Source organism: Manacus candei, unplaced genomic scaffold (genome assembly GCF_025592945.1).
Source record: "Manacus candei isolate 608988 ecotype Guabito, Panama unplaced genomic scaffold, ASM2559294v1 h1tg000041l, whole genome shotgun sequence".
NCBI classification, from domain to species: domain Eukaryota; kingdom Metazoa; phylum Chordata; class Aves; order Passeriformes; family Pipridae; genus Manacus; species Manacus candei.
The window spans coordinates 6,681,114-6,697,742 of NW_026138089.1; the positions used below are offsets into that span (position 1 = coordinate 6,681,114).

The 16,629-nt window shown below is 43.7% G+C and overlaps 1 protein-coding gene across 1 annotated transcript; it reads left to right on the plus strand.

Annotated features, from left to right (window-relative positions):
- The first annotated feature begins 386 nt into the window (after window positions 1-386).
- LOC127474368 (uncharacterized) lies at window positions 387-16,506 on the plus strand. The gene is made up of 3 exons (XM_051795016.1): window positions 387-417; window positions 522-2,161; window positions 16,473-16,506. Exons 2-3 carry the CDS (start codon window positions 1,218-1,220, stop codon window positions 16,504-16,506), a joined length of 978 nt encoding a protein of 325 aa, XP_051650976.1. The 5' UTR covers window positions 387-417; window positions 522-1,217.
- Window positions 16,507-16,629: the final 123 nt, after the last annotated feature.

The window sequence follows — 16,629 nt, forward strand, 5'->3', positions numbered from 1 at the left end:
TGATCATCTCACTCCATGAGGATCAGCACAGCCAAGTCAGATATGGCAATGCACTTTCTGAGCCCTTTCTAATAACTAATGGTGTGAAACAAGGCTGCATTCTCGCACCAACCCTATTTACAATCTTTTTCAGCATGATGCTCCAAAGGGCCACGGCAGACCTCGATGATCAGGACGGTGTCTACATTCGATACTGTACTGATGGAAGCCTTTTCAACCTCAGATGACTGAAGGCCCACACCAAGACCTTAAACCATCTTGTCCAGGAGCTGCTTTATGCTGATGACGCCGCCCTTGTTGCCCACACAGAAGCAGCTCTGCAGCGTTTAACATCCTACTTTGCAGATGCTGCTGAGCTCTTTGGGCCGGAAGTCAGCTGTCCTAGTTAGGACAGCTGAGATCAGTTCATCATGGTGGGTGTAACCCAAAACTGTATTCTATAGCCTTCCATGTCATTTCCCAGAAACTAGACTATTGTTGTCAATAGACTATTCGCACCCTCTGCCCATAGAGCATGGTAGGTGTAACCCAAAACTGTATTCTATAGCCTTCCATGTCATTTCCCAGAAACTAGACTATTGTTGTCAATAGACTATTCGCACCTTCTGCCCATAGAGCCTGACTCCTCAGGCTATAAACTAGGTGTTAAGAGGCCTGTGAGATAGGAGGATGTTTCTGTCCTCACACCCTTTGTGGAACTCCCCGCCCTGAGGGGAGCACTGAACATTCCTGCCTGAACTGGAGGATATATAATCTTGGAGTTTTGGAACATTTTTCAACCCACTCGTGGGATCCAGAGGACGGCTGCATCTCATCGCTCTCAACCAGACTTAGACCACCACTGGACTGCGATCACCAGTTCTGGCCAGACTGCAGCAGCTCTCCCACCAGCAGGTTCTTCCCCTCTCCCTTTACTTTGGACTCAAACAGGGCCCAAGGAACACCACTTTGTTCAGGCCCCAGGGTACTGGGTTACACATTTGGGTTTTTGTGGGTTGAGACCAATTGTTTGTTTGTATTATTGTACTTACTGTATTATTTTAATAAATTGTTATTCTGACTTATAATCTCTCCTTTGAGTTGGGTTCATTCCCCCTGCTGGTTAACTTTTAAACCAGCACATTTTGGCGCCCAACGTGGGGCAGAGAGAGAGAAGTCAGAATCACAATTTCATTTGAAGCATTTGTCTATTTGAATATAGAAACTCCCTGATCACCATGTTGTTTGATGCACTCACATGGATGTTGTATTTGAGCCTGTTCATATTTCCACAGATGGCGTATTATTTGCCTGTTCTGATACTCTCTTTAAGACCAGGGAGAGGGATCCAAATTGCTTTATTAGTATATTATGTTTATGTCATTCTAACATCAGAAGCAATGAGTTTCATTGTAAATGTGTATTCAGTCCTGTTTGCCTGTCCTGGTTTGGGTTGCTACCTCTGGGGCCTCATTAAAAATCGTACCCAGCTTTTTGGGGGAACAGGGGTGGATGGTTTCCAGCCTCCCACCTCCTTCTTCCCCTTCAGACCTGCTAAAACAGTTTTTGAAAATATTGAGTTCCCTTTTGATGTTAAGGACAGCATAATGTTATTGTTAGTGTTGCTCTGTCTGCTCTGTACTGTGTACACCATGTTTAGGGTCAGAAAAGTGCCTTTTAGGGAGGTTGGTTGGACACCTGCCCTGGGAGCAGATAATGCTGAGTGGCACGGGAAGTGGGAGGACATCAGCCAGTATTTGGAAAAGTTTTCTCCTCCAATGATCTGGAAATTCACCCCTGAACAACTGCAGGATCCTGTTAGCATGATAAGACTGGTGAAGGAAAAATGCTCTGGCAGCTCCAGAGATGGCCAGCTCACAGCAACCTGCTGGGCCCTGGCCACTGCCTACCGGGCACTGCTTGACATGATACAGCACTGTCAGGGGGAGGAGAGAAGGACCAAATCCGCAGACACCACGTCCACCCAAACCACAGCTGAGTCAGAGGGAGAAAGAAATGAACCAACCAGCACCGTGTCCACACAAACCATCGAGGAGCCAGAAGAACAAGCAAAACCAATAGCAGTCGCCCCTGTCCAGAAAAGGAAATCAAAGACTAAATCAGTTCGCATAACAAATGATGACGAAGAGGCGGGACCTTCACATCCACCGGAGGAGACAGAGCCAGAAATAATAACTCGGTCCCTGTCCCTGGGTGAGCTACGTGAGCTCCGGAGAGAGTTCACACGACAGGCAAATGAGTCCATTCTGACCTGGCTGCTCCGAATCTGGGATGCCGCAGCTAACGATACGATCCTAGATGGGAGTGAAGCCAGACAGCTGGGATCCCTGTCTCGAGATGTAGTCATTGATCAGGGGATTGGAAGGAGGCAGGAAACTCTCAGCCTCTGGCGGCGACTGTTGTCCAGTGTGAGGGAGAGATACCTGTGCAAGGAGGACCTCCACGTACAGCAAGGACAGTGGAACACGATGGAACAAGGTATCCGGTGCTTAAGGGAGTTAGCTGTACTGGAGATAATCTTTTCAGAGGATGAAAGATTCCCTAAGAGTCCAGATGGCGTACAGTGCACCTCCCAAATGTGGTTAAAGTTTGCACGACTCGGGCCAGAAATGTATTCCCGCTACTTAGCAACGCTGCAATGGAGGGAGGGAGAGGACAAGGTGGGAGCATTGGTTAGCAAACTCAGGATTTATGAAGACACTGTCACCGCCCCATTACGAGCCCACGTCTCATCTGTGGAAACCAAACTGGCTGAACACGTCCGAAGCCTAGAAGAGAAAATTGAAGAGGGACACCAGAAGCTAAGAGAAGAAATTAAGGAAGGGATTTTCCATATCTCGCCAGGACGAACAAGAGTCTCTGCTATCAGGAGCCAGCGTCCCCCAGCTAAGGAGAGAAGGTACACTCCACGTGGCGATCTATGGTTTTACCTCCGTGAGCATGGAGAAGATATGAGGAAGTGGGATGGGAAACCCACCTCTTCCTTAGCAGCCCGGGTACGTGAACTGAAAAGAGGAACAAATACCATAAAGAACTCTTCAAGGGTAAACGTTGCTCCAGTCTCTCGTGGGCAAGACTCCAGACGGTACAGGAATGATGATACGTCTGATCCTCTTGAAGGGACCTCCAGGTCATACCCACAAGAAGAGCACAATGAGTACCATGACCAGGACTAGGGGTGCCCTGCCTCTAGCCAGGTAGAGGAGAGGGACAATCGAGTCTATTGGACTGTGTGGATTCGGTGGCCTGGCACATCAGAGCCACAAAGATATAAGGCTTTAGTGGACACTGGCGCACAATGTACATTAATGCCATCAAGATACGTAGGGGCAGAATCCATCTCTATTTCTGGGGTGACAGGGGGATCCCAACAGCTGACTGTACTGGAAGCTGAAGTGAGCCTGACTGGGAAGGAATGGCACAGACACCCCATCGTGACTGGTCCAGAGGCCCCGTGTATCCTTGGCATAGATTACCTGAGGAGTGGGTATTTCAAAGACCCAAAAGGACTTCGTTGGGCTTTTGGCATAGCTGCTGTGGAGACGGAGGAAATCAGACAGTTGAACACCTTGCCTGGTCTCTCAGAGGACCCCTCTGCTGTGGGACTGCTGAAGGTTGAAGAACAATTGGTACCGATAGCCACAGCAACAGTGCACCATCGGCAATACCGCACCGACCGAGACTCTGTGACCCCTATACATAGAATGATCCGTGAACTGGAGACCCAGGGGGTGGTCAACAAGACTCGCTCACCCTTTAATAGCCCTATATGGCCAGTGCGTAAGTCCAGCGGAGAGTGGAGGCTGACGGTGGATTACCGTGGACTCAATGAAGTCACACCACCCCTGAGTGCTGCTGTGCCGGACATGCTGGAGCTCCAGTACGAGCTGGAGTCCAAGGAAGCCAAGTGATATGCCACCATTGACATAGCCAATGCCTTTTTCTCCATTCCTTTGGCAGCGGAGTGCAGGCCACAATTTGCTTTCACTTGGAGAGGTGTGCAGTACACCTGGAATCGACTGCCTCAGGGGTGGAAACACAGTCCCAGCATTTGCCACGGACTGATCCAGACTGCACTGGAAAAGGGTGAGGCTCCAGAGCACCTACAGTACATTGATGACATCATTGTATGGGGGAACACAGCAGGCGAAGTCTTCGAGAAAGGAGAGAAGATAATCCAGATTCTCCTAAGAGCCGGTTTTGCCATTAAACGGAGTAAGGTCAAGGGACCTGCTCAGGAAATTCAGTTCCTAGGAGTGAAGTGGCAAGATGGACGCCGCCTAATTCCAATGGAGGTGATTAACAAAATAGCAGCCATGTCCCCACCAACCAGCAAGAAGGAAACACAGGCTTTCCTAGGCGCTGTGGGCTTTTGGAGGATGCATATCCCCGAGTATAGTCAGATTGTAAGCCCTCTCTACCTTGTGACATGGAAGAAAAATGATTTCCAGTGAGGCCCCGAACAACAACAAGCCTTTGAACAAATTAAACAGGAGATTGCCCATGCAGTAGCCCTTGGGCCAGTAAGGACAGGACAGGACGTGAAGAACGTGCTCTACACCGCAGCCGGGGAGAATGGCCCTTCTTGGAGCCTCTGGCAGAAAGTGCCTGGGGAGACCCGAGGACGACCGCTGGGATTCTGGAGTCGGGGATACAAAGGATCTGAAGCCAGCTATACACCAACTGAGAAAGAGATCCTGGCTGCCTACGAAGGAGTTCGAGCTGCCTCAGAAGTGATCGGCACCGAAGCGCAGCTCCTCCTGGCACCCCGACTACCAGTGCTGGGCTGAATGTTCAAGGGAAGAGTTCCTTCCACACATCATGCCACCGATGCCACATGGAGTAAGTGGATGGCTCTGATCACGCAGCGAACCCGGATAGGGAATCCTAATCGCCCTGGGATTCTGGAAATTATCACCAATTGGCCCGAAGGTGAGAGTTTCGGACTATCCTCTGAAGAAGAGGAGGAGAAGGTGACACGGGCTGAGGAGGCCCCACCATATGACAAGCTACCCGCAGATGAAAGGCGATATGTGCTCTTCACGGATGGCTCCTGCCGCATTGTAGGGACAAACCGAAAATGGAAGGCAGCTGTATGGAGTCCCACACGGCGAGTTGCAGAAGCGACCGAAGGACAAGGTGGGTCAAGTCAGTTTGCAGAGCTTAAAGCCGTTCAGTTGGCTTTGGATATAGCTGAACGAGAGAAGTGGCCAAGACTCTATCTCTACACTGACTCATGGATGGTGGCCAATGCTCTGTGGGGATGGCTGGAGCGATGGAAAAAGGCCAACTGGCAGCGCCAAGGGAAACCCATCTGGGCGGCGGAGATGTGGCAGGACATCGCTGGCCGGGTAGAGAAGCTGAGTGTGAAGGTCCGTCACGTAGACGCTCATGTAGGCAAGAAACGGGCTAATGAGGAGCATCATAACAACGAGCAGGCGGACCGAGCTGCCAGGATTAAAGTCTCTCAGGTAGATCTGGATTGGCAGCACAAAGGAGAATTATTTCTGGCTCGATGGGCCCATGACGCCTCCGGTCACCAGGGGAGAGATGCAACATACAGATGGGCTCGTGACCGAGGGGTGGACTTAACCAAGGACATTGTCTCACAGGTCATCCATGACTGTGAGACATGTGCTGCCATCAAGCAGACCAAGCGGGTGAAGCCTCTATGGTATGGTGGACGGTGGTCAAAGTACAGGTATGGGGAAGCCTGGCAAGTTGACTACATCACGCTCCCCAAAACCCGCCAGGGTAAGCACTACGTACTGACCATGGTAGAAGGAAGCACTGGATGGTTGGAGACATACCCCGTGCCTCATGCCACTGCCCGGAATACCATCCTGGGCCTTGAAAAACAAGTCCTGTGGCGACACGGCACCCCGGAGAGAATTGAGTCTGATAATGGGACCCATTTCAAGAATGGCCTCGTAGACACCTGGGCCAAAGAGCACGGCATTGAGTGGGTGTATCATATCCCCTACCATGCACCAGCTGCTGGAAAAGTTGAGCGGTGCAACGGACTGCTGAAAACCACTCTGAAGGCACTGTGTGGGGAGACTCTCAAACACTGGGAGCTGCATTTAGCAAAGGCCACCTGGTTGGTCAACACCCGAGGTTCCATCAATCGAGCTGGCCCTGCCCAATCAGAACTTTTGCATACTGTAGATGGAGATAAAGTCCCCGTGGTACATATGAGAGGAATGTTAGGGAAGACTGTTTGGATTAGTCCCACCTCAAGCAAAGGCAAACCCATCCGAGGGATTGTTTTTGCTCAGGGACCTGGTTCCACCTGGTGGGTAATGCAAAAAGATGGGGAGACACGTTGTGTACCACAAGGGGACCTAATTTTGAGTGAGAATGGTCTGTAATGTTTCATTGTATATATATAGATAGATAGATAGATAGATGTATATAGTTTTAAAGGGATATAGTTTTTAAAGGGGGTTAATTTGGGCATGACATGGATGGCATAGAATAAGGGGTGGATAATGTCCTAGTTAGGACAGCTGAGATCAGTTCATCATGGTGGGTGTAACCCAAAACTGTATTCTATAGCCTTCCATGTCATTTCCCAGAAACTAGACTATTGTTGTCAATAGACTATTCGCACCCTCTGCCCATAGAGCATGGTGGGTGTAACCCAAAACTGTATTCTATAGCCTTCCATGTCATTTCCCAGAAACTAGACTATTGTTGTCAATAGACTATTCGCACCTTCTGCCCATAGAGCCTGACTCCTCAGGCTATAAACTAGGTGTTAAGAGGCCTGTGAGATAGGAGGATGTTTCTGTCCTCACACCCTTTGTGGAACTCCCCGCCCTGAGGGGAGCACTGAACATTCCTGCCTGAACTGGAGGATATATAATCTTGGAGTTTTGGAACATTTTTCAACCCACTCGTGGGATCCAGAGGACGGCTGCATCTCATCGCTCTCAACCAGACTTAGACCACCACTGGACTGCGATCACCAGTTCTGGCCAGACTGCAGCAGCTCTCCCACCAGCAGGTTCTTCCCCTCTCCCTTTACTTTGGACTCAAACAGGGCCCAAGGAACACCACTTTGTTCAGGCCCCAGGGTACTGGGTTACACATTTGGGTTTTTGTGGGTTGAGACCAATTGTTTGTTTGTATTATTGTACTTACTGTATTATTTTAATAAATTGTTATTCTGACTTATAATCTCTCCTTTGAGTTGAGTTCATTCCCCCTGCTGGTTAACTTTTAAACCAGCACATCAGCTTAAAGAAGACTGAAGTTCTCTATCAACCTGCACCTCAGGAAGTCTTCCATCATCCCCACGTCACCATTGGCGAATCAGGGCTCAAATCAGTCCAGCAATTTAATTACCTGGGTAGCCTCATCTCCTCGGATGGTAAGATTGATGGAGAGATAGACAACAGGTTAGCAAAGGCATATAGTGCTTTTGGAAAGCTTCATAAAAGAGTTTGGTGAAATAAACACCTGAAGAAAAGCACAAAGATCAGTGTTTACAGAGCCATAGTGCTGTCTACTCTCTTATACGGTTCCGAATCATGGGTCATCTACCAACACCACCTGCGTCTCCTAGAGCACTTCCATCAACGCTGCCTCCGAACAATCCTAAATATCCACTGGTCAGATTATGTGACCAATACATCTGTTCTAGAACAAGTAGCAATCACAAGTATTGAGGCCATGTTGCTGAGAACACAGCTGCACTGGGCAGGGCACGTCTCCAGGATGAAGGACCACCGCCTCCCTAAGATCTTGCTTTATGGTGAACTTGCCACCGGCTACTGCAAGAGAAGAGCCCCGAAGAGGAGATACAAGGACTCCCTGAAACAACATCTCAGCCTTGGCCATATTGATCAACATAACTGGCCTAGTCTGGCCTCCAGTCGGGAGGTCTGGAGACACACCATCTATAACGCTGCTGATGCTGTTGAGAAAGCACATAGGATCACTCTCGAGGAGAAAAGACAATGCAGAAAGAATTGTGCTTTGCAGAATATACCACCTAAGGAGTCTTTCTGCTGTGCCTTTTGCAACTGGACATGTCTATCTCTATTGGCCTTTTTAGCCACTAATGTGCTTGTAACAAACGTGGGCAGAGCCCTCCTCAAATCTTCTTTCGTGAAGCCTAGCCATGACTACACCTCTGCCCCCTTCCCCCACAAGTTTCATAGGTATTTTTTAAAAAATTCTCTTTCTATTCATGAAATCATGACTCATTTGAAAAACAACATAGAGCACAAGCAGTTAACCGATCCTCAGGGAACTCTGTTTAAAATGAGGTTAAACAGGCACTGAAAGTTTTCTAGATGGAAATTTGTGCTCCCTTTCACCTAGTCCCATGAGAATCTCTCTTCCAAATAATCATGAGGACTTTCCCATGCTCTGGCCCGGGTCCTGTCTGAGCCCTCTTCATCTTATAGGAGTTGTCCGAGCCCTCACACATCTAACTCCAGAGTGAAGGGAGCCTTATTTAAGAGGATACTAATGTAGTTCTTTTGTTTGACCAGTGGGAGGCCCTTAGAGACCATCAAGTTGTCAGAGTCAATAAAAATTACACTTTGGATTCATGTAGCCCTCTTTATCTGCAGACCTGCAAGTTCTTCTTGAGAAACAACTCTGGTCCCAGTTTTACAGGCTCGAGATATAGATAGAGAGGTGAAAGGACTTTGGAATCATTGTAAAATAAGTAAACAACAATAATTTGAAATATTTTGGAGAATATATAACAAATAGTAACACCATGTTCATACACTTTTATTGTTGTTTTCTTAAACATTTGGTTTGCTGTAGGAGTTGCTTAAGAAAATAAAACTTTACAGCAATTTCTTTCATTTGTCCCCATGTTATGTTGAAAAAATGAAATGGTGATAATTCCTTTCTGGCTCCAGATAACCAAATATCCAACAGAAGTATTTCATCCTTTTCCTTTGAACAATTGTTTCAAACACTGAGCTGTTGTAACTTTCTGGATCACCTCCTCTGTTTTCTATTTGTTTTACTGATTTGAAGCACAGACCCTTCTGTCTAAGGCAGTCCTCTTAGCAGCTGTGATTTAACCTGGAAATGTCTCTGCAGCCTTTTGAGCTAATTCATCTTCTAGCAAGAAATGAAAACCTGCTGGAAGTTATCATCTTTCTTAAATGGGCTGAACTTTGGTCTCAGCTGCATCCAAAAAAACCTTCCTGTGATCATATCAGTGTCTCCAATAGTTAGAAGCTACAGAGTATGTCAAACAAGGAAGACACCCTAGGCTGAATGCCAGATTTTCTGGTTGACAAAACATCCATATTTCAACTCTTGCAGAAGTATCTGTTTATCAAGATAATGGTAATGTCCACATTGATCTGTTTGCCAAGCTTCAAATATTACTTTTTGATATTATTAGATAAATGGAAAATGCACAGAAACAACATTACACACTATGAAAATATGTACCCTTAGTGGAATAACAAAAAAGCGTTGTAATGTTCCAAGTCTCCCTCTAAAGGCATGTGAAATGATTTGTTTTAGGAAAGAATATTTTTTTCTTACATGTTCAGGTTATAATAAAAGAATTCAAGCTAGTTGTAAAGGTACAGAAATTGATTAAAATTTTAATTCCTTACAGTTCTTACTATCTCTTTTTGTGGAAACAGCCCTTAACTGTTGGACTGCAATACTTACTGCTCCTAATGGCAGCCTCAGTTTAACCCTGATTCAGTGTCATGTTGAATCCCAAAATTCAACAGCAGAAGTAAAAATGAGTGTTGCATTCACATTAGCTAAAGTGACTAATCTGTAATGATCTCTCTGGAAAACAAAGATCTGGTTTTGTATGGTATTAACCAATCACATTTAACTGCTCCCCACCTTTTTCCATTTTGGGACCGGTGACATTCAGAGCTTTTCAAGTGTGGGGGGGGGTCATGCAAGGATGGTTGCTGAGGAGCAGAAATGGGCAGGAAAGTTTTGCAAATCTTTTTGCAGGTGTCAAGACAATCCTAGAAAAATGGAATTTGACCTTTTGAAGAGAAAGAAAAGAAAACATTTCTGTTCTAGCACTCTCAACCATTTGCACACAGAGTGCCAGTTTTCAGAGTGGGGTGCCCAAAACCAGTTGAACCCCTTTTGCGGTTAAGCAGCATATTTCTAACCATCTAACTATGAATATGGGTAACCATCTCCAGAGAACAACTTTTGAAAACTTGGTGGATTATTGTGGACAGCTCTACAAGGCAGCATGGCAAGAGGTGGCATGACTGCAAAGGATGAAAAGGAAGGGACCCACTCTGTAGTCACCTCAGCTTTTGAGGAGTGCAGCAAGATTTGCAACTGTTAATTCTTTGGCATATCATAGCTTCAAAGAAAATGGTAAATACACTGACAGTTTTGGCTTCAAGTCTGCCCAAGTGTCGAAGTACACAACATAAACCTCAGCAATTTAACAGCTTGATTACAGTTGTAAAATGTCACAGAGATGAAGAAATAAAAGCCAAGTATGTGGCTCAGTCTAACCTGGTTCCTATAGCAGAAGATGTTCTTACAGCAGAAGAGCTGTGAGGTTGCTCTTTGTTTCACATCAGGCCCACACACTCCTGAAGGCAGATATCTTCTGAGTGAAACAACAGGGCAGTGGTGTGTGAAGGACACAGCAGGGGTGACAAACAGGAGAAGATCAAGACAAGACAGTGTGCCACCAAAGGAGAGCAGACAGAAGAAAGCATCTTCCTTCTCTTAGGCTTCTCAGGATGACAGGAGAGTAGTATGTGAAAGAGGAAAGTACAGCAGAGGGAACTCTAGCACTGAGCAAGAGCGATTAATATAATTGTATTTCATTCTTACACTGAAATAATGAAAAAATAGGGCTTTTTGAAGAGACTTCAAGAGATTATCTAGTTTACTCTTGTGTCTAAGACAGGATCAGCTAGTTATAACTTTTCGAACCAATGTTTGCCTAAATTGAGGTCAAGAAAGACCTCCAGTGACATATTAAAAAATGTTGGTGGAAGCTGTATGAAAGTGAAATAGAGCAGAGCACTTACTCTGTGTATTTTGCAGGATCTTTCTATTCAAAAAATCCTGTGTTACCTCTGGCTTTTTTTTTTTTTTTTGCCACAGGCTAACATTACCAACAACTCAGTGTGTGTTTGACAACCACCACTATATCTCAATTTCAAAGAGAAAAAGTCCAACCAGGTGCCCTTTGTTGGGCCTTTGTGACTATTTCCACTTGTGTAGCAAGGTAACTTGTTCCACTAAATTTAATCTCAATCTTTTGAGTCAGTTTCTCCAGCTGATCCTGAAAATTCTGAAGTCCAGTCTTGCACTCAAATGTGCCTTCAGCCTTGCCTAAGGTAGCATGCCCTGCAGACTTCTGAAGTGTAAGATGTCATATCAGCTTAGTTGTTATGGAAAGTACCAGGCAAATCCATATTCAAAAGAGACTCTTGCTGAACCCTGGTTGTTCTTGGACAATTAACACTTCATAGCATCTTTCTGAATATTACTTCCCAACCAACTTTTCATCCACGCAGCCCCTAGCTACAGCAAATTTTTTTTCAAAAGTGAAGCCAGAGCTTATTGTGCTTCCACCCCTCCTCCCTGTGAAGTCTGTTACCCTATTACAGAAGGTAATTAGATCCGTTTGATACAATTTGTTCTTGACAAATCATATTTAGTTGCTGAATCATTATAAACTTGCTTCTGCATTAAAAAACAATAGCAATTGCTTTCGTACATGCCTGGAGATTACAGTCTTTACTTATCCTTTTGTTTTTATATACTTGTTTTATTAAATGAGAGGCTAACCAAGGGAGTTACAGGACGTTTCTGTTTTCTATCATCCACAATCAAACTTCAAGAGATAAACAGGATGACACCCTTGGCCTTAGAATACCCTGCTGTGTTTCTTCAGCCTTCCTACCTTCTGGTTTGCTTTACCACCTGTGCTTTTATGAGCTTGTCTTGGGAAATATAACTCTTCGCAAATAATATTTTAACATAAATCTCTAGCAGTCTTTCTGGGGTTTTCCTGGTATAAACCAACCCACTGCATGAAATCCTTTGTCAAAAATCTTGTCAAATCCAATGCTTTTGCATCACAGAGATCATGCTTCTCTTGGGTCTCTGTGTATATGTAAGAACACAGGTTACTCAGGAGTTCCCAACTACACTGTTTTGTCTGGTTCCTGAATCCACTTGGTCCACTTCACATACAGGCTTAATGATCAAAACCCTAACCAAACAAAAAGCTTATATATGAGAATTCAGATCAGCCTTAGAGTAAAAAGAAGGTAATCGAAAATTCCAGAAGAAAACAGGCTTAATAATAGAAGGCCTGCGTCATAACTTGCTCCATTCTCCTTGGAAGTCTCCAAGATGTGCCCAGAATTTTGAGCTATGGTCAGCCTTGCAACAACATTGTCTTGTTCTCAACACTGCCTTTGCTTCATCTCTGCCTTCTCTTCCTTTCAGTAATTTACAATTATGATTTGAGGATACACGCACCTAAATCCTTTCCAGAATAATTTGAAGTGAATACAGGTAGTTTCTCCTATAGCTTCTAATGAGCTGATCATGTAGGTGTTGTTAATTGCTCTTGCTAGGCCTGAGCACTTGGCATACGTTAAGGCTAGTACGTCGTCATTCTCACCCAGTGTGCCTGTTTGCCATTTCCTTACTTTGTGCATCAGCCTCCTCACAACCACTCGTGTTTCAAATCTGCCATTATATAAAATGCTGCTTAAACAGGTAAACTTGTGCATTAGATACATTACCAGATTTCTACAGATGTGCTCAGTACACGCTAAGAATTGCCTTGTCTGTAGGAGTTGCCACTTTCCCCCCACCTCCTCCTGGGTGTGCCTGGGTTGCGGGGGTGCTGTACATCACAGGCTGCCTGCTGTGGCAGAGCATTAGCCATGAACTGCTTTCTCAAAGGGCAAACAAGGCAGCAGCCACCTTACAGGAATGGACGCCTTTTCTTAAATTGATGAGGAACTATCACTCCAATGGATGAAGTTTTATCCCAAGAAAACAAATATCACTTGGTTACAAAAAAAATTAATATGTTATGGTGTTTTGGTTTTTAACAGAGAGAAGAGGGAAGAAGGCTTTAGAATTAGTATAAAATATGTTTTAAAAACTGATCTTCATCATCTTTTCTCTGATTTTCTTCTGCTTAAAGAAATCCAGCCTTTATTTTAAATATCTGTTCAATATATATTTTCTCTAAAGCATTCGAATCGTAAAGATTGGAAAATGTTCTGAAGGAAATGTTAAGTCTCCTTATCTAACTCCTGTTTCATGTCAATGCAATAAATGTTGATGGTTCTTAAAATACTTGAAATATATTTCTATTGATAGATTTATATTAGGTCTCTTTAAACAATGTTTCATTTAATTACCTCTTGGTAATTAAATAAATTTTTTGTGTGATTGTAATATACAGATAAGTCAGTTGAATTCTCTAGTCAATATAATTGTTAACTGGCAATACATTAGCAAATACCTCACCCAACTCAGCTGTAAAAATCACTTCCCTGAGGTTTTAAAGAAGAAAATCTATTGACTGGGAGAGAGAATGGGCTATTAAATGCTATAGATTCTGTTCATGAACTAATCTGATGCCGAGTTTCTTTTCAAATGCTGGAGCTTAAAATAATTTCTCAGAAAATAATTGAATAAAAGAAAGTTATAGCTCTAAATATATCAGATGATTTCCTGAGAGCTGTGGGCAATTTCCAGCTTTACATCCTGCAGGCTGTATAAGCAGGAGGTAGTGTGGTACAATTAACATCAACCCATAACTCTGCCACTTGAATGGGAAGAGAGCAGCTTCAGCCATGTCAGAAGGAGGCCACAGGAAACTCCTCTCCATGGAAAAAGCAGTGCTGATAAGTTCCTCCAAACTGAGCAATAAATACTTCCTTCATCTCCTGCCTCACAGTGACAGTGCTCATCCAGTTTCCTTGCTTCGCCTCTGCAAGCAAGCGCAAGAGGCAGCCTTCGAGAGGGGAGAGCAAGAACAGCCTCGGTGCCTATGACAGCTGGGTTGTTCCTGCAGGGGTGAGGTGGAGGGGACCAGTGCTTCCATGGAAGAGAGAGGACTTGGAGTGTATGGTACTGGAGAGAGAGAGAGGATGCACAGGTGTAGGAGCAGAAATAACTAGATTTAGAATCTTTCAGTAATTGACCTGTGGGATCACAGCTGGTCAATGGCTGGTGCTGTTTTCTTTTCAGACTTTCATAAGGTGTGTGTGTACACAGACTTGTTCAGATTATTTCAAAACCAAGCAGATTACAACAAGGAGAGCTAGCACCTTTTAAATTAATTTTGCCCTTACATCAGCCATTGGATCCATGACAGTCTGAAGCAGACTTCAATAGTAGTTTGGGAGATAAAGAACTTCAGTCCCTTTTGAAGATCACTTTTTCTCTCAAAAACATAATCCCTCTTAGAAGTAATTCAAAATGAGGCATATAGAAAGGGCAGAGGTTGAAGCAATTATTATTTCTTGCTTGTGTTCTGTTCAGTTTTTTCTTTGGTTTCTTAATCTTTCTTTGATAGAAAGCCATTTTCAGATACTAGCTGTATTCAAGTTGTCTTTCATTGTCGTGGATGATGATGTATGTTGGAAAGCCAACAATAAAAAGGGCAAAAATTTCCCTGATTTAGGATTAAAACCTTCGGTTTACTTACCTTTGTTATCTTTTTTCTACAGTATTACATGTTTACTGAAGAAATTATCTGCCACTCAGAACAGAAAAGACCCACTTTATGCTGTCACAGAAAGGTGGAAACAAGCCAACCGTGGATTTCTTTGAACAGATTAATGTTCACTTGTTGCAATATGAGAGAATAACACAAATATTGAAAAAATGTAATCTGTGACTCCCACATCTTCTGAGTCAAAGTTGTTTCAGCAGTTTCATGCTTGAGTGTCTCTGAGTTCTGTGGAAGCCTTTGCAGCCCGGGTGTTTGCAGATACAAGTCTTAAAATAAAGTCACTTTTAGGTTAAGTGTCTGTGTTTTTTCAGTGTATTTCTGTGTACACTCAAGGTCAGTATATATTCTTAAAATGTTTTTGCACATGCCAGAGTCTAAATTGTCACATTTAGTTCATAATCAGCTTGCTGACATAACGCATTTATAATCTAGCCACCATAACAAATAGACCGTGTAACAGCCAAAATCAGATAAAAGCTTTCTGTATTAAATACAGGATTCATTTCTCCACATACCAATTTGCTTACCTGTATGTTTTTATTTTTCCCTTTTTTTTTTTCCAGGTTGTGTTTCAACTACACTTATTTGTGTTGTGATTCTTCTGGTAAATTCAGTCTTCACCATGCTAGTAATTTAGTAATTTCAGAGAATCTACAAATACTTAAATCACTGAATCAAAGTCCTGTGACAATTTAAAGTGGTTCAAAACAAACCAGAAACAAGTTTTTGTTATCTGCATACCACTACCTGTATAGAAAAAGGGTGTTAATACTGGGAAAGTGGCTACCCCAGGGTACAAGTTATATGATTTAAACGAGCTATATGCATGTTTCAAAGGACTCTTATTTGGAAAATTCCTGTTAGCTTGTGTCCTGAGATTCCTTTTAAGTGCCACAGATGCTGACAAACATTTTCAACAGAGAAAGAAAATACACACCAGAAATAAAATATTCTGTAGTTAGCTTACAGAAAAGGCCAAAAAAGTAGAACAAGTAATTCTTCACAAATTAAACTGTTATTTGTGTACACAGCTTTTGTTCTCTTCCCTTTCTCCCTCCCCTTCCCTCCCCCTCCCCCTCTGTTTGTCTTATCTATATGCAATTTCCAAGTTTGAAACTGATGGAGCTGTCTCATGTTTTAAAAAATACCTAGGAAATAGTGGCTGTAGGTTGTGCTACTGCGTAATTCCAAAAATATTTCTTAAAAGTAGGCTTAATCAGATTTAAAAAGCTGAGGATGTCAGACATTCATCTATCAACATATGCAGATTTGATTATCTCAGGTGAAATCCCCTAGTGGCATGGAATCTACACTGAGGAGTATTTCTGTGTTCTGTGGTCAGCATGTGTAATTGTCAGATGGTAATTAGTGTGCATTTATTTACTGAGGCTAGCCATAGTACCGCCTAGAAAAGATTTTTATTGGTGTTCATGTAACAGCAAAGGTAACTTATTACATCAGCACTTCACTGAAGTACTCTCTGCATCATACTGCAATTTAAGATTATTTTGTTATCTCCTATTATATCTAAATAAAAATATTTTAGTCTGTTGTTTTCTGAAGCACAAGACTGTTAGCTATTATTCTGATGCATTTGTTTTCTGCTTATCAAGAAAAATACTGTTATGCCACCAATGTTGTTTTCAAATCAGTAAGTCTGAAAAACAGCCAATGGCCATCAGCTACTTTGTCTAAGTTATTCATTACTTTTTATTTGCTCTTGTGAAGGCAAAATTTTCTTGGGGGTCAGTATAACTCTCATTTCCAGAATCTACGCCTATGTGCCAAGATTCAGCGTGTGACCAAGACAGCTCCCATAGCCTCTAGAAGCCTGTCCAGCTTTGGACCTGCCACCAGACCCACAGCAGGTACAGGGTTTTTTCCCACAGGTGTGTCAGGGCTTCACCTTGGAGGTTGGATCATAG

Coding starts and splice junctions, on each gene's coding strand:
- LOC127474368 (XM_051795016.1), top strand. CDS start 1,218: ATGTTGTTTGATGCACTCACATGGATGTTGTATTTGAGCCTGTTCATA. Junction 2,162..16,472: donor CATCCACCGGAGGAGACAGA/GCCAGAAATAAT, acceptor TCTCATTTCCAG/AATCTACGCCTATGTGCCAA.